This window comes from Macadamia integrifolia, chromosome 1, assembly GCF_013358625.1.
Source record: "Macadamia integrifolia cultivar HAES 741 chromosome 1, SCU_Mint_v3, whole genome shotgun sequence".
Taxonomy (NCBI): Eukaryota; Viridiplantae; Streptophyta; class Magnoliopsida; order Proteales; family Proteaceae; genus Macadamia; species Macadamia integrifolia.
The window spans coordinates 17,870,421-17,886,694 of NC_056557.1; the positions used below are offsets into that span (position 1 = coordinate 17,870,421).

The 16,274-nt window shown below is 39.9% G+C and overlaps 1 protein-coding gene and 2 long non-coding RNA genes across 3 annotated transcripts; all 3 read right to left on the reverse strand.

The window, feature by feature from the left end:
• Positions 1-2,888: 2,888 nt before the first annotated feature.
• Positions 2,889-4,900, reverse strand: LOC122076464. The gene is made up of 3 exons (XR_006139485.1): positions 4,477-4,900; positions 4,136-4,323; positions 2,889-3,465 (listed from the first exon to the last, which is right to left on the reverse strand). It is a non-coding gene; the product is annotated as an uncharacterized LOC122076464 (long non-coding RNA).
• Positions 4,901-9,354: 4,454 nt separating this feature from the next.
• LOC122070600 lies at positions 9,355-10,593 on the reverse strand. The gene has a single exon (XM_042634823.1). It carries the CDS (start codon positions 10,591-10,593, stop codon positions 9,355-9,357), a length of 1,239 nt encoding a protein of 412 aa, XP_042490757.1.
• Positions 10,594-14,332: 3,739 nt separating this feature from the next.
• On the reverse strand, positions 14,333-15,821 carry LOC122076457. Its single transcript, XR_006139484.1, has 2 exons — positions 15,565-15,821; positions 14,333-14,604 (listed from the first exon to the last, which is right to left on the reverse strand). It is a non-coding gene; the product is annotated as an uncharacterized LOC122076457 (long non-coding RNA).
• Positions 15,822-16,274: the final 453 nt, after the last annotated feature.

Sequence of the window (16,274 nt, forward strand, 5' to 3'; positions counted from 1 at the left end):
TCACTCCCCTGATGTGGTGTGTATTGCAGAGCCCATGGTGGATTCTTTTTCTTTCCCTGCTCGTTTTTTTAATCGACTGGGATTCATGTCTGATTTTATCCATAACTCCCGTCTTGATAAAGTGCCAAACCTCTGGGTAGTCTGGAAAAATTCTCTTGCGAGGCCTGTGGTGGTTCAGTCTTCAGAGCAGATGATTTCAGTTTCTATGCAATGGAATGGTCAGCAGGTTGTGGTTTCTGTGATTCATGCTTCGTGTTTCAGGGCAGAGCGTAGGAATCTTTGGGTGGAGATGGGCATTGTGGCTGCCCTGTTCTGTCCATGGGTTGTTTTGGGGGACTTTAACGCCACATTATATTCCCATGAGAAGAGGGGTCCTGGTAGATTCAATGTGGGTTCCGCGGCAGAGTTCCAGGCCATGGTGGATGCTTGTGATTTGATTAGCTCTCCTTCCCAAGGATCCAATTTTACCTGGACAAATAATAGATGTAGAGGACATGTGGCGGCAAGGCTTGACAGAAGTTTTTTCAATGCTCAATGGTTGGACGCTTTTGGTGATTGTGGTCAGAAGGTGCTCCATAGATCAATTTCAGATCATGCTCCAATCCTTTTTTCCTCAGCAGCGATTCCTAAGCCTCGAAATGCCCCTTTCAGACTTCATCGTTTTTGGATGAAAGAGGAATCCTTTGTGGACCTGGTGAGGGATGTGTGGTCTAGGGAGGTTAGGGGTGGGCCCATTGGCAGGCTGGCATATAAATTAAGGGCAGTTAAGGGTGCTCTAAAAGGGTGGGCAAGACAGACTTTCCCTAACTTGGATGTAGCTTTTAAAGATGCTACTGCAGAAGTGGAGGAAGTCCAGCGAACTATCGACCAGATAGGGATGTCTGATGAGTTATACTCCAGAGAAGCAGAGGCGAAATCTAAGCTCTTGAAAGCAGTGGAGATGCACGAAAAGCTTTGGGCTGAAAAAGCTCGCTGCAATTGGGCGAAACTTGGAGACCGTAACTCAAAATTTTTTCATCTATCGGTTAAGGTGCGACGTATAAAAAACAGCATTCGTGCTTTGAAAAAACAAGATGGTACAATGGTCTCTGAGCGGCTGCAGATGGCAGAATATGTCACTTTTTTTTTGAAAATTTTCATAAAGCGGACCATTGCATAGATCATATGGAGCTGTTGCAGGTGATTCCTAATGAGGTGAATAGGGAGGACTCTTCCATATTAGAAGCTATTCCTGCTAAAGAAGAGATTAAGAAGGTGGTATGGGGGTTGGATCCAGATAGCTCTCCTGGTCCTGATGGGGTCCCAGGTGCTTTCTTTATACAGTGTTGGGAGATAGTGGGTGACGATTTTTGTGGGGCTGTGATTGCTTTCTTCCGCGGTGGGAAGCTTCCGAATGGGGTAAATAACAGTTTTGTGACGCTAATTCCAAAGGTGGAGGGAGCGATCTCTCTGGATAAATTTCGCCCCATCTGCATGGCAAACTTTTTCTGTAAAGTCCTATCAAAGATCATGGCTGAGAGGTTATCTTGCCTTCTTCCTCGATTGGTGTCAGATGAGCAAGGGGCGTTCCAGAAAGGTAAGATTATTTCATCTAATATTGGATTAGCCTCTGAGCTTGCTAATTTATTACATACATCTGTCAGAGGGGGTGGCATGGGTATTAAGATTGACGTGCAGAAAGCCTATGACACATTGTCATGGGATTTTCTTTTTGCAGTCTTGAAAAAATTTGGCTTTTCGGATGTTTGGTTGGCTTGGATTCATGAAATTTTGGTTTCTTCTAGAATTTCAGTTTTTTTGAATGGTGGTCCAGTGGGTTTCTTTGGAGTTGAGAAAGGTTTGCGACAAGGGGATCCGCTATCTCCTATGCTTTTTATTTTGGCAGAAGAAGTGTTGTGCAGGGGTCTAAATGGTCTATTAAAGGAAGGAAAACTGAAGGCGCTCCCTGGTCCTAGAGGTGCTACTGTCCCCAGTCATCTGCTTTTCGCGGATGATATTTTTATCTTCATGAACGCAGGAGCAAAACATGTTAGATGTCTGAGAGAATTCCTGATTAATTACCAAGAATTTTCTGGCCAAAAAATAAGCTTGGAGAAGAGTAAGGTTTTTTTTGGCAAAGTCGCCCCTCACAGGAAGAGGTATATTTCTGATCTGCTGGGTATCCCAATTTGCTCTCTTCCGACGAGGTACCTTGGGGTTGAGATCNATTTTTACATTATACCCCATCCTGTTAGTATATGCAATGATTAACTTTTCTTGTATGCTAGACTAAATTTTGCATCGGCGATAATTTAAGCAGAGATGTTACTACAATACCTGCATTGTCCTCCAGTAGTAAGGTATAAACGAAATAGCATAAGCCAGATCCTTCTAATGCTTGTTCCTATTGCAAAACCCATAATCTTGAGTCTTCTAGCTTCCAGTTATGTAGTAACATGTCACATACTCTAGGCTCCTAGGCATACCTATGAAATCATATATCTGATTGTCCATATAAATGAACAAATCATTTGATTAGTTGCACTAAATATCATCTTAGAAAATAGAATATGTTGAATCCTACCTGACAATAGAGTTAATCTACCATTAAGAAGTACAGCATGACAACTTATGGGGGAAACAAAATGAATCAATTAGTTAGAAAATCTGTACACAGAAGAAAATTGAAATTAAATTTTTATTTTTTTATTTTTTTATTTTACGCACCTAGAAGGGTGTGATGTTTTTTTGGTTGATGAAAGCAAGAAGCTGAATAATCTGTTGGTTTGTCCTATCAATGGCAGCCATTTTTTTTTTTTCTCAAAACAGAAAATCAGAATGAAACATGCACTCAATAAACCAACCCTTTTGGCATGTCCTTATTTGTTCCATGCCTTGCACTGATAGGATGGATGATCACAACTATCCTATTTGTTGATTTTCTTTGGAAGTAAATATTGATTTCTCTACAATTAATGTCTTTTGAAATTCAGACTTGGTCCTCATACCAAGACTTATGATTCATTACATACCCACTTTACCATAACAAAAATGAAAAATTAAAAGAAGTAAAAATAAAAGCAGGAAAGAAAGTTTCATCACAGGTCATCATCTGTTAAAAAGATTCTGAAAACCCAAAGAATAACCAGCAAGAGAAGACCAGGGATTGCTTGAACTCGAGTCCGCGAATGCTCTTTTGCAATAATGGACAAATGAACAAACAGTACTCCCACTACTGCAGTCGTTTTTAGTAAAGAATGCCATACATGAAATGAAGATATTAGTTAGGAGATGTTTTGGACGAGACTCGATTATTCCCTTTTGGGTATACCATGATATGTGAGAAGGAGAGAAGAAAGGATGGCCAAGGTGAAGCTAATTTGCTACAGGCAGTAGTAAACCATGCATGTTGATGGAGAGGAGGTTGGTGCAGTGCCCGCATTGGACCGTAACCGTCTTGAACAAGCTGCTGCAAGGAACACTTACCTACATGAAACAGAGAAATCTCACATGTAAGAGAATAAGTAGCAGAAACAAAGAAACAAACCTAAATAACCTAATTGTGCTAACCGGTGCAAGTGGTTTGGTCATGGGAAGGAAGGGACATAACACAAAAGTGGGGAATGATAGCAGATGCATTGGACGTAACAGAGCTGCTATGAGGAGAAAGAGGTGGTCCAATGAAAAGGTAGAGGAGGATGACATCGTTATTACTCATGGCAGTTTGAGATAGATAAGGGGAGAGGGAGAGATTTGGTTTCCTAATGAAGAGGAGGGAAGAGGGAAGATTTTGTTTATACTTACCAAAAAACTAATAGAAACATGGGGAGAGAGAGAGATTTTGTTTCCTGGGAGGAAAGAGGGAAGAGAGAAGAGGGAAGATTTTGTTTACTAATAAATAAAATACTTACATTGATAAACTACCAACGTTGATGGAGGAAAGTGAATATTCACGTATGTGAATGTACGTGAACGATCATGGTCCGTGGATATGGTATCTATTAAATGAGAAGAGAGAAAATATATGCCATATCCAAGGACCAAGATCGTTCACGTACATTAACGTACGTGAATATTCCCTGCTCTCACGTAGATGATAAAAAACTTTCGCTATTTTTTTGCAAAAAGAATACTACAACTTGGGAAAAAAACTTACCTGATATCTAAAGCCTAAAGGCAACCGCACTCTCTGTTTCCGCCGTTAAGCTAAGCCATTTAGGCATCTCATCCATTCAATCTCCCCATTTACAACACCATTCCTATGGCCCAATGCCACTTACACCTGCCATCATCTTCAACCTCCCAATCTACGGATGAGTTGATTCCTTCAGATGATGTGGAACACTTTGAAGATGAAAAACGATGTAAGAAGGACATGATGAAAAACGATCTAAGAAGAACATGATGAAAAAATAACCATTTTTTTGTTACTACTGTGGTATGTTAGGACATGATGAAAAACGATGTAAGAAGCTTTTGGCCGATGAACAAACTTACTGTGCCCATCATCAGTGAGATTCATACGCTCCTTGCTCTGAGTTCCCTCGGCGATATTATCAGCCTAATCTTAGATGTTCTATGCCTAAGTCAAGGTTAGTTGAGCATGCATCTGTTATCTTCCCCATTCCATCAGCCACCTCTCGTCATCCTTCTGCCCAGTCCGATTTGAACCAGATTGATCAAGAGCTGTTTATTATCAAATGCAAAGCAACTATTTGAACCAATATCTAGATTTTTGAATATTTTTAAATTGTGAATTATGTCTATAATACTCTTTCCTCATGCTAGCATTCTTTTAAATGTGACACGACACAATCATAAAGTAAATTTGGTGAAGGTTTAAATGTTTTAGAGAAAAAAGATTCAACATACGATGAATAATACAATTGAATTTCAATATGTTGACGATATTGAGGAAGTGTAAAAGGAAGACTCAAATGGCCATTTCATCTATATTGGATAGAGTCGACGTATAAGATTTGTCCCGTACTACCTTAGCTCCAAGGAAGGGAAAACTCAATTTGTGGTTTGACCTTGTAGTCCTTGTATTGTCTTTTCCTTTGCATTATCTAAGTTTGGTATGGTGCTTCTTAGTTTCTCACTAATTTGGCTTTTCTTCCACCTTTTGGCAGTCATTTTACTCCTTTAATATAATTTTTATTAGTAAAAAAATGAAACAAATAATTAAATTTGGCTTATGAACTTGACCCATGGTTAATCAAATGGTAAGGTTCGCACTGCTCCAGAAAGAATTTTATTTTATTTTGAAACAAAAAGTCAGCAAAGCACCTATTTAAAAATAAAAAAGGAAAAATCACTTATACACTTGACAGCCCATAAGTTTGAAAAGTTTACTTGGACCATCCTTTCAAGTAAGATTAAGTACAAACAACCATGTTCATTACTCACTCACCATTTAGTGATGATGTCTTGGGTGGAAAAAATCCTAAATGTCCCAACTACCATTTAAGGGTAGAGAATAAGCCCTTACTTTTAAAGTAGTTTCTTTTCGAAGTGATTTTGAAAATAAGGAAACCAAAACCGTACTTTTGAAAGTAGTTTGAAACCAAAGTAATTGAGGAAAAAGAATCGGCTCCTTCTTCTGATTTGCATGATTGTTGCGCTTCTAGCAATGATCATGATTGTGATATTTGTATGTGGTGATGATGATCCAGGTCATAAGCATTGCACGCGCAAGCTGCAAACACTTATCCCTATACACTCTCCATTTCCACCTTTAAACTTTTCGACGCACTGACTGTTGCAAGCTGCTGGCACGCAGTTATCGGGATACAACATTACCTGGCAATGCCCCTTCTGTTGCGCATCTACTTTCATCACTATTAATGATGCAGCTGCAAACAACCCCGGCCCCATGAAACATCAATATCACCAAAATAAACATTTTTCAGTAGTTTATCAGATTATAAACAAAAAATAATGAAGTTAAGCCTATCATTGCATTGCAAATCACGGAGAGAATACTTAGAACGAACCTGAGAAGACAAGGATAGCAAGGATGACGAAGGAGGTGTAAGAAATCTTAGCAATTACTTACTAAATCTCCAACAATACTTATAAGCTAATAATTCTCACTCTGATGTGGACTGCTTGTTGGTTCTCAGCTTATAGTGAGTGGATGGTATTTATAAAGAAACTTTTGGAGCTCCTAAGATGATTTCCTTACTTAGAATGTAGATATACGGTGGTAGGTAAATACCCATATTTGGGTGCCTTGATTATGTTTGAATAGAGAAATTAATCTTATTTTTCTAAATGGGGTGAGATCCTCCTCTGCAGCGTTCATCAGATTGCCGGGAGTCACTTGGGATGTGTGCCCGGTGTTGCCAACTGTCTACAGCGATTTCATTTCTACAACCAGCTGACACCATACATCCCAAGTGCCTCCCAGCCATCAAATGCACATTGGAGGAGTTGGCACGCTGGAGAGGATCTCGTTCCAAAGATTTGAGTAGGTTGTCAATCAATGGGTTTCGATCGGTTTTGGTTTGGTTTTACTGTGAGAATGAGTGAAACCAAAATATGAACCAATAAGGGTACGTGCAACAGTTTCATTACTTTTATTATCAGTTTGGTTTCTATTTACCATATATACAAAAGTACGAAAAAAGAGTGTTTTTTTATATTAATTCTGTGTTGTTTTTTGTTTTTAATCTTTCTGATCCATTTTTAAAGTTCAGTTTGGTCTAGATACGGTCCAGTTTGATTTCGATCTCACAAAGAACCAACTTGAAACAGGAGGATTCAATAAGCTCATATCGATTTTGTTTCAGTTTCATTGGTTGAAGCTGGGTTTTGACACCCCTAGATTTGAGGGGATCAGATTATGATCTCTCATATATATATATATGTATATATATATATCTCGAAGTCTTATATAAGTGCATGTACTCATGTTTCATACTTTACCCATTTTGCTTTATTAAATACCTTATATTTTTCATTATCACTTTTGTAAATCTTTTTTATTTTTTTCAATATTATTGGTACCCTTTGTATATTTTCTAATGTTTAAATATTCTTTGAAAATTAATTTATTTATTCCTTATCAGATCCCTTTCCTTATCTATCCCTCCTCTACTTTCCTTCTCCACCTTTCCCTCCTCTCTCTAGAGTTGCTCTCTTTAAAACACTATAATTTAGGATTTTTTTTACTAAAAAAAAAAAAATCTTACATGCTTCTCTAATTTTCTCTTTTGATCTATATCTTTCCTTAAAAAAACCCTATTTTTAAGGAGTTTCTTTTATCAAAAAATCTCTCCTCTCCGGCTCTCTCACGTTTTTTAAACCTTATAAATTGAAATTTCTTTTACCAAGAAAAGAAAATCTATATTTCTCCATCACAGAAAAAAAAAAAACTATAGTTTCTCTCTCTCTCTCTCTCTCTCTCTCTCTCTCACACACACACACACACACACACACACACACACACACACACATACATACATACATACGCTTCACTATTTTTTTTCTTTTATCTTTCCTAAAAAAACCCTATATTTAAGGAGTATCTTTTTATCAAAAGAAAAATCTCCTAAGATGATTTCCTTACTTAGAATGTAGATATATGGTGGTAGGTAAATACCTATATTTGGGTTCCTTGATTATGTTTGAATAGAGAAATTAATCTTATTTTTCAAAATGGGGCAAGATCCTCCTATGCAGCGTTCATTAGATTTCCCATACACAACGGCCTGAATTTGTCCAGGGATAGTGCTCCTTCAATTTTAGGAATCAAGACCAGGAAATTATTATTAGTTCCGTAAGGCATGAAACCGATTCTGAAAAACCATCTAATAGCCTTGCACACATCTGAAGATATGATGTCCGAACATGATTTATAAAATGCTCCAGGAAATCCATCTGGACCAGAAGCACTATCTGGATCAAGATCCCACACCACACCCTTGATCTCAGTGTCAGAGGGAATACCATCTAATCGACCTCTATCCCATTCTTCCAAAACATTTGGGATGCATTGCAATAAATCCATGTGATTGGTCAAGGGAACACCTTTGTGAAAATGCTCATAATATCCCATGACGTATTCCTTGATCTGTGCTTTATCAGAGACCAGGGTCCCATCATCCATCTTCAGAGATTTAATGGAGTTCTTCATTCGCCGCATCTTCACTGAGATGTGAAAAAGTTTTGAGCATCTATCTCCTTGATCCCTCCATCTAGAACGAGATTTTTCAGACCACAATTTCTCATAATTTTGCATGGCCTTCAGGTATCTGGTCTTTGCATCAGCTTCTTTGGCATAAATTGAGTCGCTTATCCCATCTCTGTCAATTTCGGTCTAGATCTCCTCCATGCATTTTTTTGCCTCCATCATCTCCAAATTAAAATTTGGAAAATTTCCTTTCACCCAGGAGCGCAGGAAGACCTTCAATCTTTTTAATTTTTGAGCCATAACCAGCATTGGCAATCCAGAAATGTCGTTCTCCCAGGAGGTCTTAACTGCATTTAGAAAGCCCTCGTGTTCTGTTCAGAACCTCTGGAATCGAAAAGGACAGTTTTTTGGTCTTTCAGAACCTTCAAACACCATCAGAATGGGAGCATGGTCTGACGCCACTCTCTGCAAGACGAATTGGTGACATTCTTGAAAAAAAGAAATCCAAGCATCATTGCAAAAGCTTCGATCGAGCACTGCTGACACATGGCCCCTTCTCCTGTTATTAGTTCCCTGTGAAGGAACTTGGATTAGTGAGCATGTATCCACCATTGCGCCAAAATCACCTGCTGACCCTAAGTTGAAAATTCCCGGCCCCCTTTTTTCAGTGGAGAGAAGGGTGGCATTGAAGTCACCAAAAATCATCCAAGGAATATTCGACCCAGGATGGGTTGCCACGAAGTCGGTCCACAATTCTCTTCTAGTAGCTCTTAGGCATTTGGCGTGCACTACTGATAAGATGAATATTTCCTGAGCCCATTGCACAGAGATAGAGATTTGCTATTCAAAAGACGATAGCACAACAAGCTTTGCTACACCTCTTTGCCAAATCAGCCATAGATTTGAGACGCCGCCTACTCGCTCGTTATGGATGAAATCAAGGTCGAAGCCCAACTTGTTGAAGAACAACATAGGAAAGGCATCGGAGGGAATCATAGGTTCGGCGATGCAAAGGAAATTAGGCCTTTTTTCCCTTAAAATATTCCTCAAAGCTAACCTTGCAGCAGCCTTCTTTATCCCTCTAATATTCCAATAGAGGGCTTTCATTTACTATTTTTTGATGAAGCAATACGGCCAGACTTTCGTAAAGTCTGCTCTGTATAGGCTAGGTGTTTCCCCTTTCCTTGTCTTCTAGGAACCAAGTCCAATGCCTCCCTCTCGCAGAGAGTTTTGTCCATCTACTCTACCTCCTTTTGATTAACCACCACCGTGCCACCATTAATCTCGAGGGGATTGAATGACGAGATGACATTATTGTACCATTGCATTGGTTGGCACCTACCAGTCCTATGATGCTCGCCACGACTACTCGGAGCCATCACTCGATCATCACTGCCTTGTCCAGTGTAAATCGGGCTTGAAGAGTCCTTCTTGTGCATGGCCCTATTCGTGTCATTTTCAGCCTCAAGAGGAGAAGAGGCGTTATTTCCTGTGGGTTGAGAATAGGGACGATTATCCATAAGGGCCCCATTTCTACCATCAAACCCATTATCCGATCCAGCCATAGAGTCCGCCCCATCATCCAAGTCATTCTCCCCTTCGTTGACTTGTTCAAAAACGCACCCTTCTGGAATATTTCCTTCCTTATTCCATTCTTCTTCTAATAGAAGGCAGATTTGTATGTCCCCATTCAAATTATTCATAACCGATTTGCCTTCAATGTTCCTTAAAGTGTGCGATTCAAAAAAGGAAGGAGATCGTTCCTTGGAAAGGAAAGAAATCCTTTCCAAATTTGATGCACCAGTCATCGGAAACTGCTCATCCCGGTGGCCATTGCTCTCTTTCCGATGACCATTGCTCTGGACGCCATCCTCTTCATCTGCATAGGTCGCCCCTGGGACAGTCTCTTTGCGCTGCGACTCCTTCCTGGTCTCTGCTTCCCTCCTCACCCTACATGCATGGACAAAGTGTCCCATTTTTTTGTAGAAACCACATCTGATCAAGGCATCTTCATAAATAATATTTTGTTTGAACCAGAATGTCTCATTAGTTCCTGGTTGCCTTCGTTCTACTTGGATTTCTTCGAGTCTGGTTGCTCCAATCTCAACCTCTACCTGGACCCTTGCAAAAGTGCCCATTGCCGCAGATTGAGTGCGTCTGTCCAGTTCCACGGGTCTCCCTGATGCCTTAGCCATGGTTAGCAGAATCTTCTCGTGCCAGTATTCAAGTGGCAGGTCAGGGAATTTGATCCAAACCAACTTGGTTTTGACGTTTTTGGCATGAACATCAAAATCTGCCTTCCAAGGCTGGAATCTGATGACTTGCCCACGGATTCTTGTAAGACTTCGTCTCCACATAGCTGCCATGTCTCCGTCTCTTTCGAATTGAAAAAGAATATACCCCTTCCCCATAGGAGCCATCTTCACTCCGCCTTTTAGATTCCAATTCTCCTTTGCCTCCTTTCGAATGTCATCCATTGAGAGGTATCTAAAGTTCATCCTCCCTATCAATGCAAACCTGAACCGTAGCAGTCTTTCCTCATAGGCATCTTGAGGGATGATGATTTTGGTGTAGGCTCCAGCATGAATGGGATCGGGCAAAGATTCCACTTCCGGCAAAGCACGTCCAACCACAGTAGAGTAGGATCATCGCACCTCCTCCCTATTTTCTTCTGCATCCCTAATCCTATCATCCTCGCCTCCTTCTACAGATCTAGTATCATTTGTAGCAGAAGCCAATCTAGAATCCTTCCTTGAAAATTTCGGTTATAGAAAATCAATAATCAAAGCCTGTCTACCACGATCCGGAGGCCAGCCATCCTTTGGCTCATGTCCAATATCTGCATCCTTACTCGTCTCAGCCATCATCTCAGAGAAACTTTTCATCCCATCAGGAGTTGTCCTTACCCTCTCCTTCTATAATTCCATTAAAAGGAGCCAGTAAAAATAGTCATAGTGACCCTTAATTGGGTTACCATTAACATTAACAATGGGCCATCTACATTCATCAAAACAGGAAAAAAAAAATCCACTATAAAAGTCTCAATCCATCAAAAAATCCTCAAAAGGTGCATCAAGATTAGAGTATTGGACAAATGGAGTTCAATTCAGTAGGTAATTTCAAGAGGGTTTTTCCATGTACAGATAATGGGAGAGAGGCTAAACGAGTTCTTGTTTGTTTATTGAATATTGAGCATTAGAACAAAATTACCAATTTCTGCCATTATACTCTATGGACAGCAAGCACATATTCAGCCATTAGAACTCAAAACTCTTGATTTCTATCCTCCAGAGTATCAATTTTGGTGAACGGTGGCCCGGTGGGGTTCTTTGGGGTTGGTAGAGGTCTCCGACAAGGAGATCCTTTGTCTCCCTTTTTATTTATTCTGGCAGAAGAGGTTCTCTGTAGAGGTCTTAGAAGCATGGTTCAGAATGGTTTGATAAAGTCTCTTCCTGGGCCTCGAGGTGTGTTAACTCCCTCCCATTTATTGTTTGCTGATGACATTTTCATTTTCATTAATGCATCTGCTCAGTTTGTCAAAAATCTTAAGGCTTTTCTTGATAAATATCAGGCATTCTCTGGCCAGATATTTAATCTAGAAAAAAGTAGTTTGTTCTTTGGAAAGGTTGCCCCTCACAGGAAACATTTTATTAGTACTTTTATGGGAATCCAATCTGCAAGGCAGCCTACTAAATATTTAGGTGTGGAGCTCTTCAAGGGGAGAGTTCAACGGGACCACATGTTACCGCTGATGGATAAAATCAAGAAGAGGTTATCGGGATGGAAGGGTCGGATTCTCTCCATGGCTGGTAGGGTGGAGCTGGTTAAATCAGTGATTTCAAGCATACCAATTCATAATTTTGGGATTTATTGGTGGCCAGGAAGCTCAATAAAATTAGTAGAAAAGTGGATGCGAAACTTCATATGGTCTGGTGACATGGAGACAGGGAAGAAGATAGTGGTGAAGTGGGATGAGGTATGTAAACCTACCAGGGAAGGCGGTCTTGGCATTAGGAGGTTGCGAGACGTTAATTTTGCATGCCTGTGCAAATTAGCATGGCAAATCAAACATGGAAATTCTCTAATGAGTGTTTTCTTTCGTGCCCGTTTTCTGAAGATTGATGGTTCGCTGAAAACTACCTACCTTTCCTCTTCGATATGGCCTGGTCTTAAAAAGGTGTGGCGGTGGGTACAGTCTCATGAGCAATGGACTGTTGGGAATGGTCAGAGGATAAATTTTTGGAAAGATAGCTGGCTGGGAAAGAAGTCTATTGAGGAGATGTATGGTTCGCAGTTAGATATCTTTGATTCGATGCAGGCAAAGGTTTCTGATTTCATTTGCCAAGATGAGTGGAATTTTCCCCAGGTGAGCTCTGAATTTTTTCAGAATATCTTTGATCAGGCCAAGGATATCATAATTTCAGATCTGGATGATATTTGTCATTGGGAATTAAATTCATCTGGAGTTTTTACAATAAAATCGGCTTGGGAAAAAGTAAGACGGGAATCGCCAAAGGTGGGGTGGTATTCATTGATTTGGAATTCTCATCTTCAGCCTCGCCAATCGGTGTTTGGATGGAGAATGTTGAAAAATAAGCTCGCTACTGATGATAATGTGAAAAAGAGAGGGGTTTCATTGCCATCTCAGTGCACTCTCTGTGGCATAGCGGAAGAGTCAATAAATCATACCATGTATGAATGCTCTTTTGCAGTTTTCATGTGGCAGAAATTTTGTTGTTGTTTTGGGTTTAGGTGGCCTGGATTTGAAGGAGTTGAAAGTTTGATAGCTTGGTGGAAAGATCAGGCCAAGAAGACCATCTTTAAAGGGGTGTGGCTGAAGGGTTTTGTTTTAATCCCTTACTTTACTTGGTTGGAGAGGAATGGAAGAAAATTCGAAGGAATCTCAAAATCAAAAGAGCATTGTTTTGGTCAAGTGAAGAGAGAAATTAGCTGCCAAGAGCTGGTTCATTCAGGGGCAGCCATCTCAATTTTGGATCTTGTCACTGCAAGAAGATTGGGTATTTCAGGGGTGCGGAGAAGGCCTCGGGAAATCTTCAATATTTTCTGGTGCCCTCCTAATCCAGGTTGGATAAAAATCAATTCGGATGGTTGCTCTATTGGTAATCCAGGGAAGTCTGGAGCAGGGGGAATTCTTCGCAATGAAAAGGCAGAGGTAGTGGCAAATTTCAGAAAATTTCTAGGAACTCGCACAAATTTTGAGGCTGAATTTTTTGCGCTTATGATAGGGATTGAATTAGCTAAGCAGCATAATGTGAAACGGCTCTGGATAGAATGTGATTCAGTTGCAGTTGTGACTATTTTTCAGAAGAGGCAAAGTCCATGGATAGCTCGGCAAAGATGGATAAATTGTATTTCTTATTTGGAGGATGTGGAATGGAAAATAACGCATTGCTATAGGGAAGCAAATTCAGTGGCGGATTTTTTGTCAAAGTCAGCTGCTCGTTTTGAAGTGTCAGAGCCGATTTCAATTTGGCCAACTCTGGTTCAAATGGAATTAGACATGGATGCATCGGGTCGGCCTAGGTTCAGATTCACCTAGGAATTTCTTCTTTTTCCAGATTTTTGTTTTTGGTGGAGTTGGGTAGTTGCGTAATTCTGCTGATGGCAATGCCGCAGGTGGAGTTTCTGCTTCTCCCTCTCTTCTTAGTGTGAGTGTTGGGTATTTCTCCCTTCCTCATCTGATGTACTATTTTTCTTTTTTCTTCTTTTTCATTTAATATACATGACTTTTTAGCGAAAAAAGTGAAATTAAAAAAAATAAATAAATAAAGTACTCTGTTTTCAGCAATTCAACAAGAGTAGACTTTTTCAGCTAATGATAGAAGCAAATATTTCTTTCAGCAATTCAATAAAGTACTCTATTTTCAGCTAATGATAGAAGCAATACTTCTTTCATTGTAAATGGGAAACTAATAATTATGATCAGAATTGAACATAAAATTTACTTAACACCTACCAACAACTGGCAGATCTTGGCATGGACCTAAACACCAGTTGCTCATAGCTTTCTTCTCTCCTTCTATGTAGAGATCTTACATAATACAATACAAGTCCTCCCCTTACTCCTCTCATTTCCTTTCCCCCACCCACCTTCCTTTATTTTTTTTATCATCCCAAGAGTGAAAGATATAGATGTCAAAGAATTCCATATCAGATAATTATCTAACCTTGAACCTACTATTGAACAACAAACCAGTCAGATTAACTTCTCCAATTATGAATTAATTTTGAGGCTGGACCTACTTTTCAGTTAAATGAATGGGTACAATCATGTTTCACTTGCTCCATGAAGAACCTACAAACTGGTTTTTTCCTGTAACCATGTCTCTAAGAAGAACTTACAAGAAAAGGTACAATCATGTTTCACTTGCTCACATGCAGGTAAGCTGAAAAGAAGATGGAAAGCTGAAAGCACCATTCCAGATGATCTAATTCTCTGCAGTCCAACCCTGTTTCTCAATTTAGATCTGTTTTACGTACATTGAAGTACACAAAAACAATGAGTAGCAGTACAGAAGATCACTGGATTGAGAAGTGATAAAAGTACTGGATGAGGATTTCCTAATTATTCAGATCAAATGAATCCTGGATGAGGATTTCCAAGATAAAAGTCTCAATTCATCATAAACAGAAAAACATACAATTCCATCATATAAAAGTCTCAATTCATCAGAAAACATACAATTACAACCCAAAAAAATAACACCAAACCTACATTCATCAAAAACTTAAAAAAACATTAACAGTGTTTCAAAAGTGTTTTGTTCAAAGTCTTGGTGGATTTGAACTACCATAACCTGGGCATTAACCCAGATGCTTTACCATTTTGAGCTAAAGACTCCTTACCTACGAAAAAAGAAATTGTTCACACTCAAAAGAACTGATATGCACTCGTCCATAAAAGAAAAATAAAAAATGCTGATTAATGTTTCACCTCTTCTTTTTTTTCTCAGGTAAAAGAAAATCCTGGTCCAATTAAGGGAGGACTTGCTCCAATCTATGGTGTTGCAGGTCCAAGTCCTATTATCTTCAATTTTCTGCAAAGATATGTGCTCACCGGCTATGAACTCTGTTTCATTGCCAAGGTTGGACGTTTTAAGTCTAAATGCAGGAATCCAAAAGTGTACAAAAGGAGGTGCATTTTTTGCTTTCAAGTGCTCATCAATGGCTGCTGTGGAAAGCATATGTTCTCTTGAAAAGTACTAATAAAATGTCATGGAAAAGTAACAGGGATCTAATCTTGCATTGTTTTCTGGTTGTGTACAAGGCTGCTCACAACCACGCCTGGTGTTAGCACCATTGGGATACTATGTGTACTGAAGATAGCAAGTAATTAAATTAAAAAATTGAGTCTACAAGATCAGATTAGCATACCTAACAGCATACTAGCATTCGCAGGTCATATAAGGTTTAGCTTCGAAACATACCTCGTGAGCTCTGAGACCTTCGTGAACAGGGCAACCCACAAACTTTGTGAGAGAGATGCAACCCGCGAACTTCACGAGAGAGATGCAACCCGCGACCCGCGTCCCATGACCTTCAGCTCTCAAACATACCTTTTGAGCAAAGAAACCTTCCAGTCGCAGAGAGACCTTCGCGGAGCAGGCTGTGACCTTCGTGAGCAGAGCAAACTGCTAGGGTTTTTCCCTTGTTCGTAAAGAGAGCGGTGTGAGAGAGATGTAGTGAGAGGGAGAGAGAGAATCGTGAGCAGAGAGCTTCCTGAGAGAGACTTTCAACTTAGAAACGTAGCTTTTGAGCAGAGAAACCTTCCAGTCGCAGAGAGAGACCTTCGCGAAGCAGGCCACGACCTTCATGAGCAGAGCAAAACAATAGGGTTGAGAGAGAGAATCGCAAGATTAGAGAGCTTCCTGAGAGAGATGAAGCGAGAGGGGTGAGAGAGAGAATTGTGGGAGGGAACTTTTTAGGGATTGAAATTCAAACCTGCCTTACGGTTTGGTCAGAACCGGTTCAAATGGAAAAATCGAGCCATCCAACCTTGTAAACTGGGTTTTGTTACCCTTGAAGCCAAATCTAATCTTGACCGTTGGTTTAAAAGAGAACATGTGTCATCTTCTACCGGTAGCAAAACAAAGAAAAACATGATTTCGAAAAATAGAGGATTTTTATCCCTCTTGGG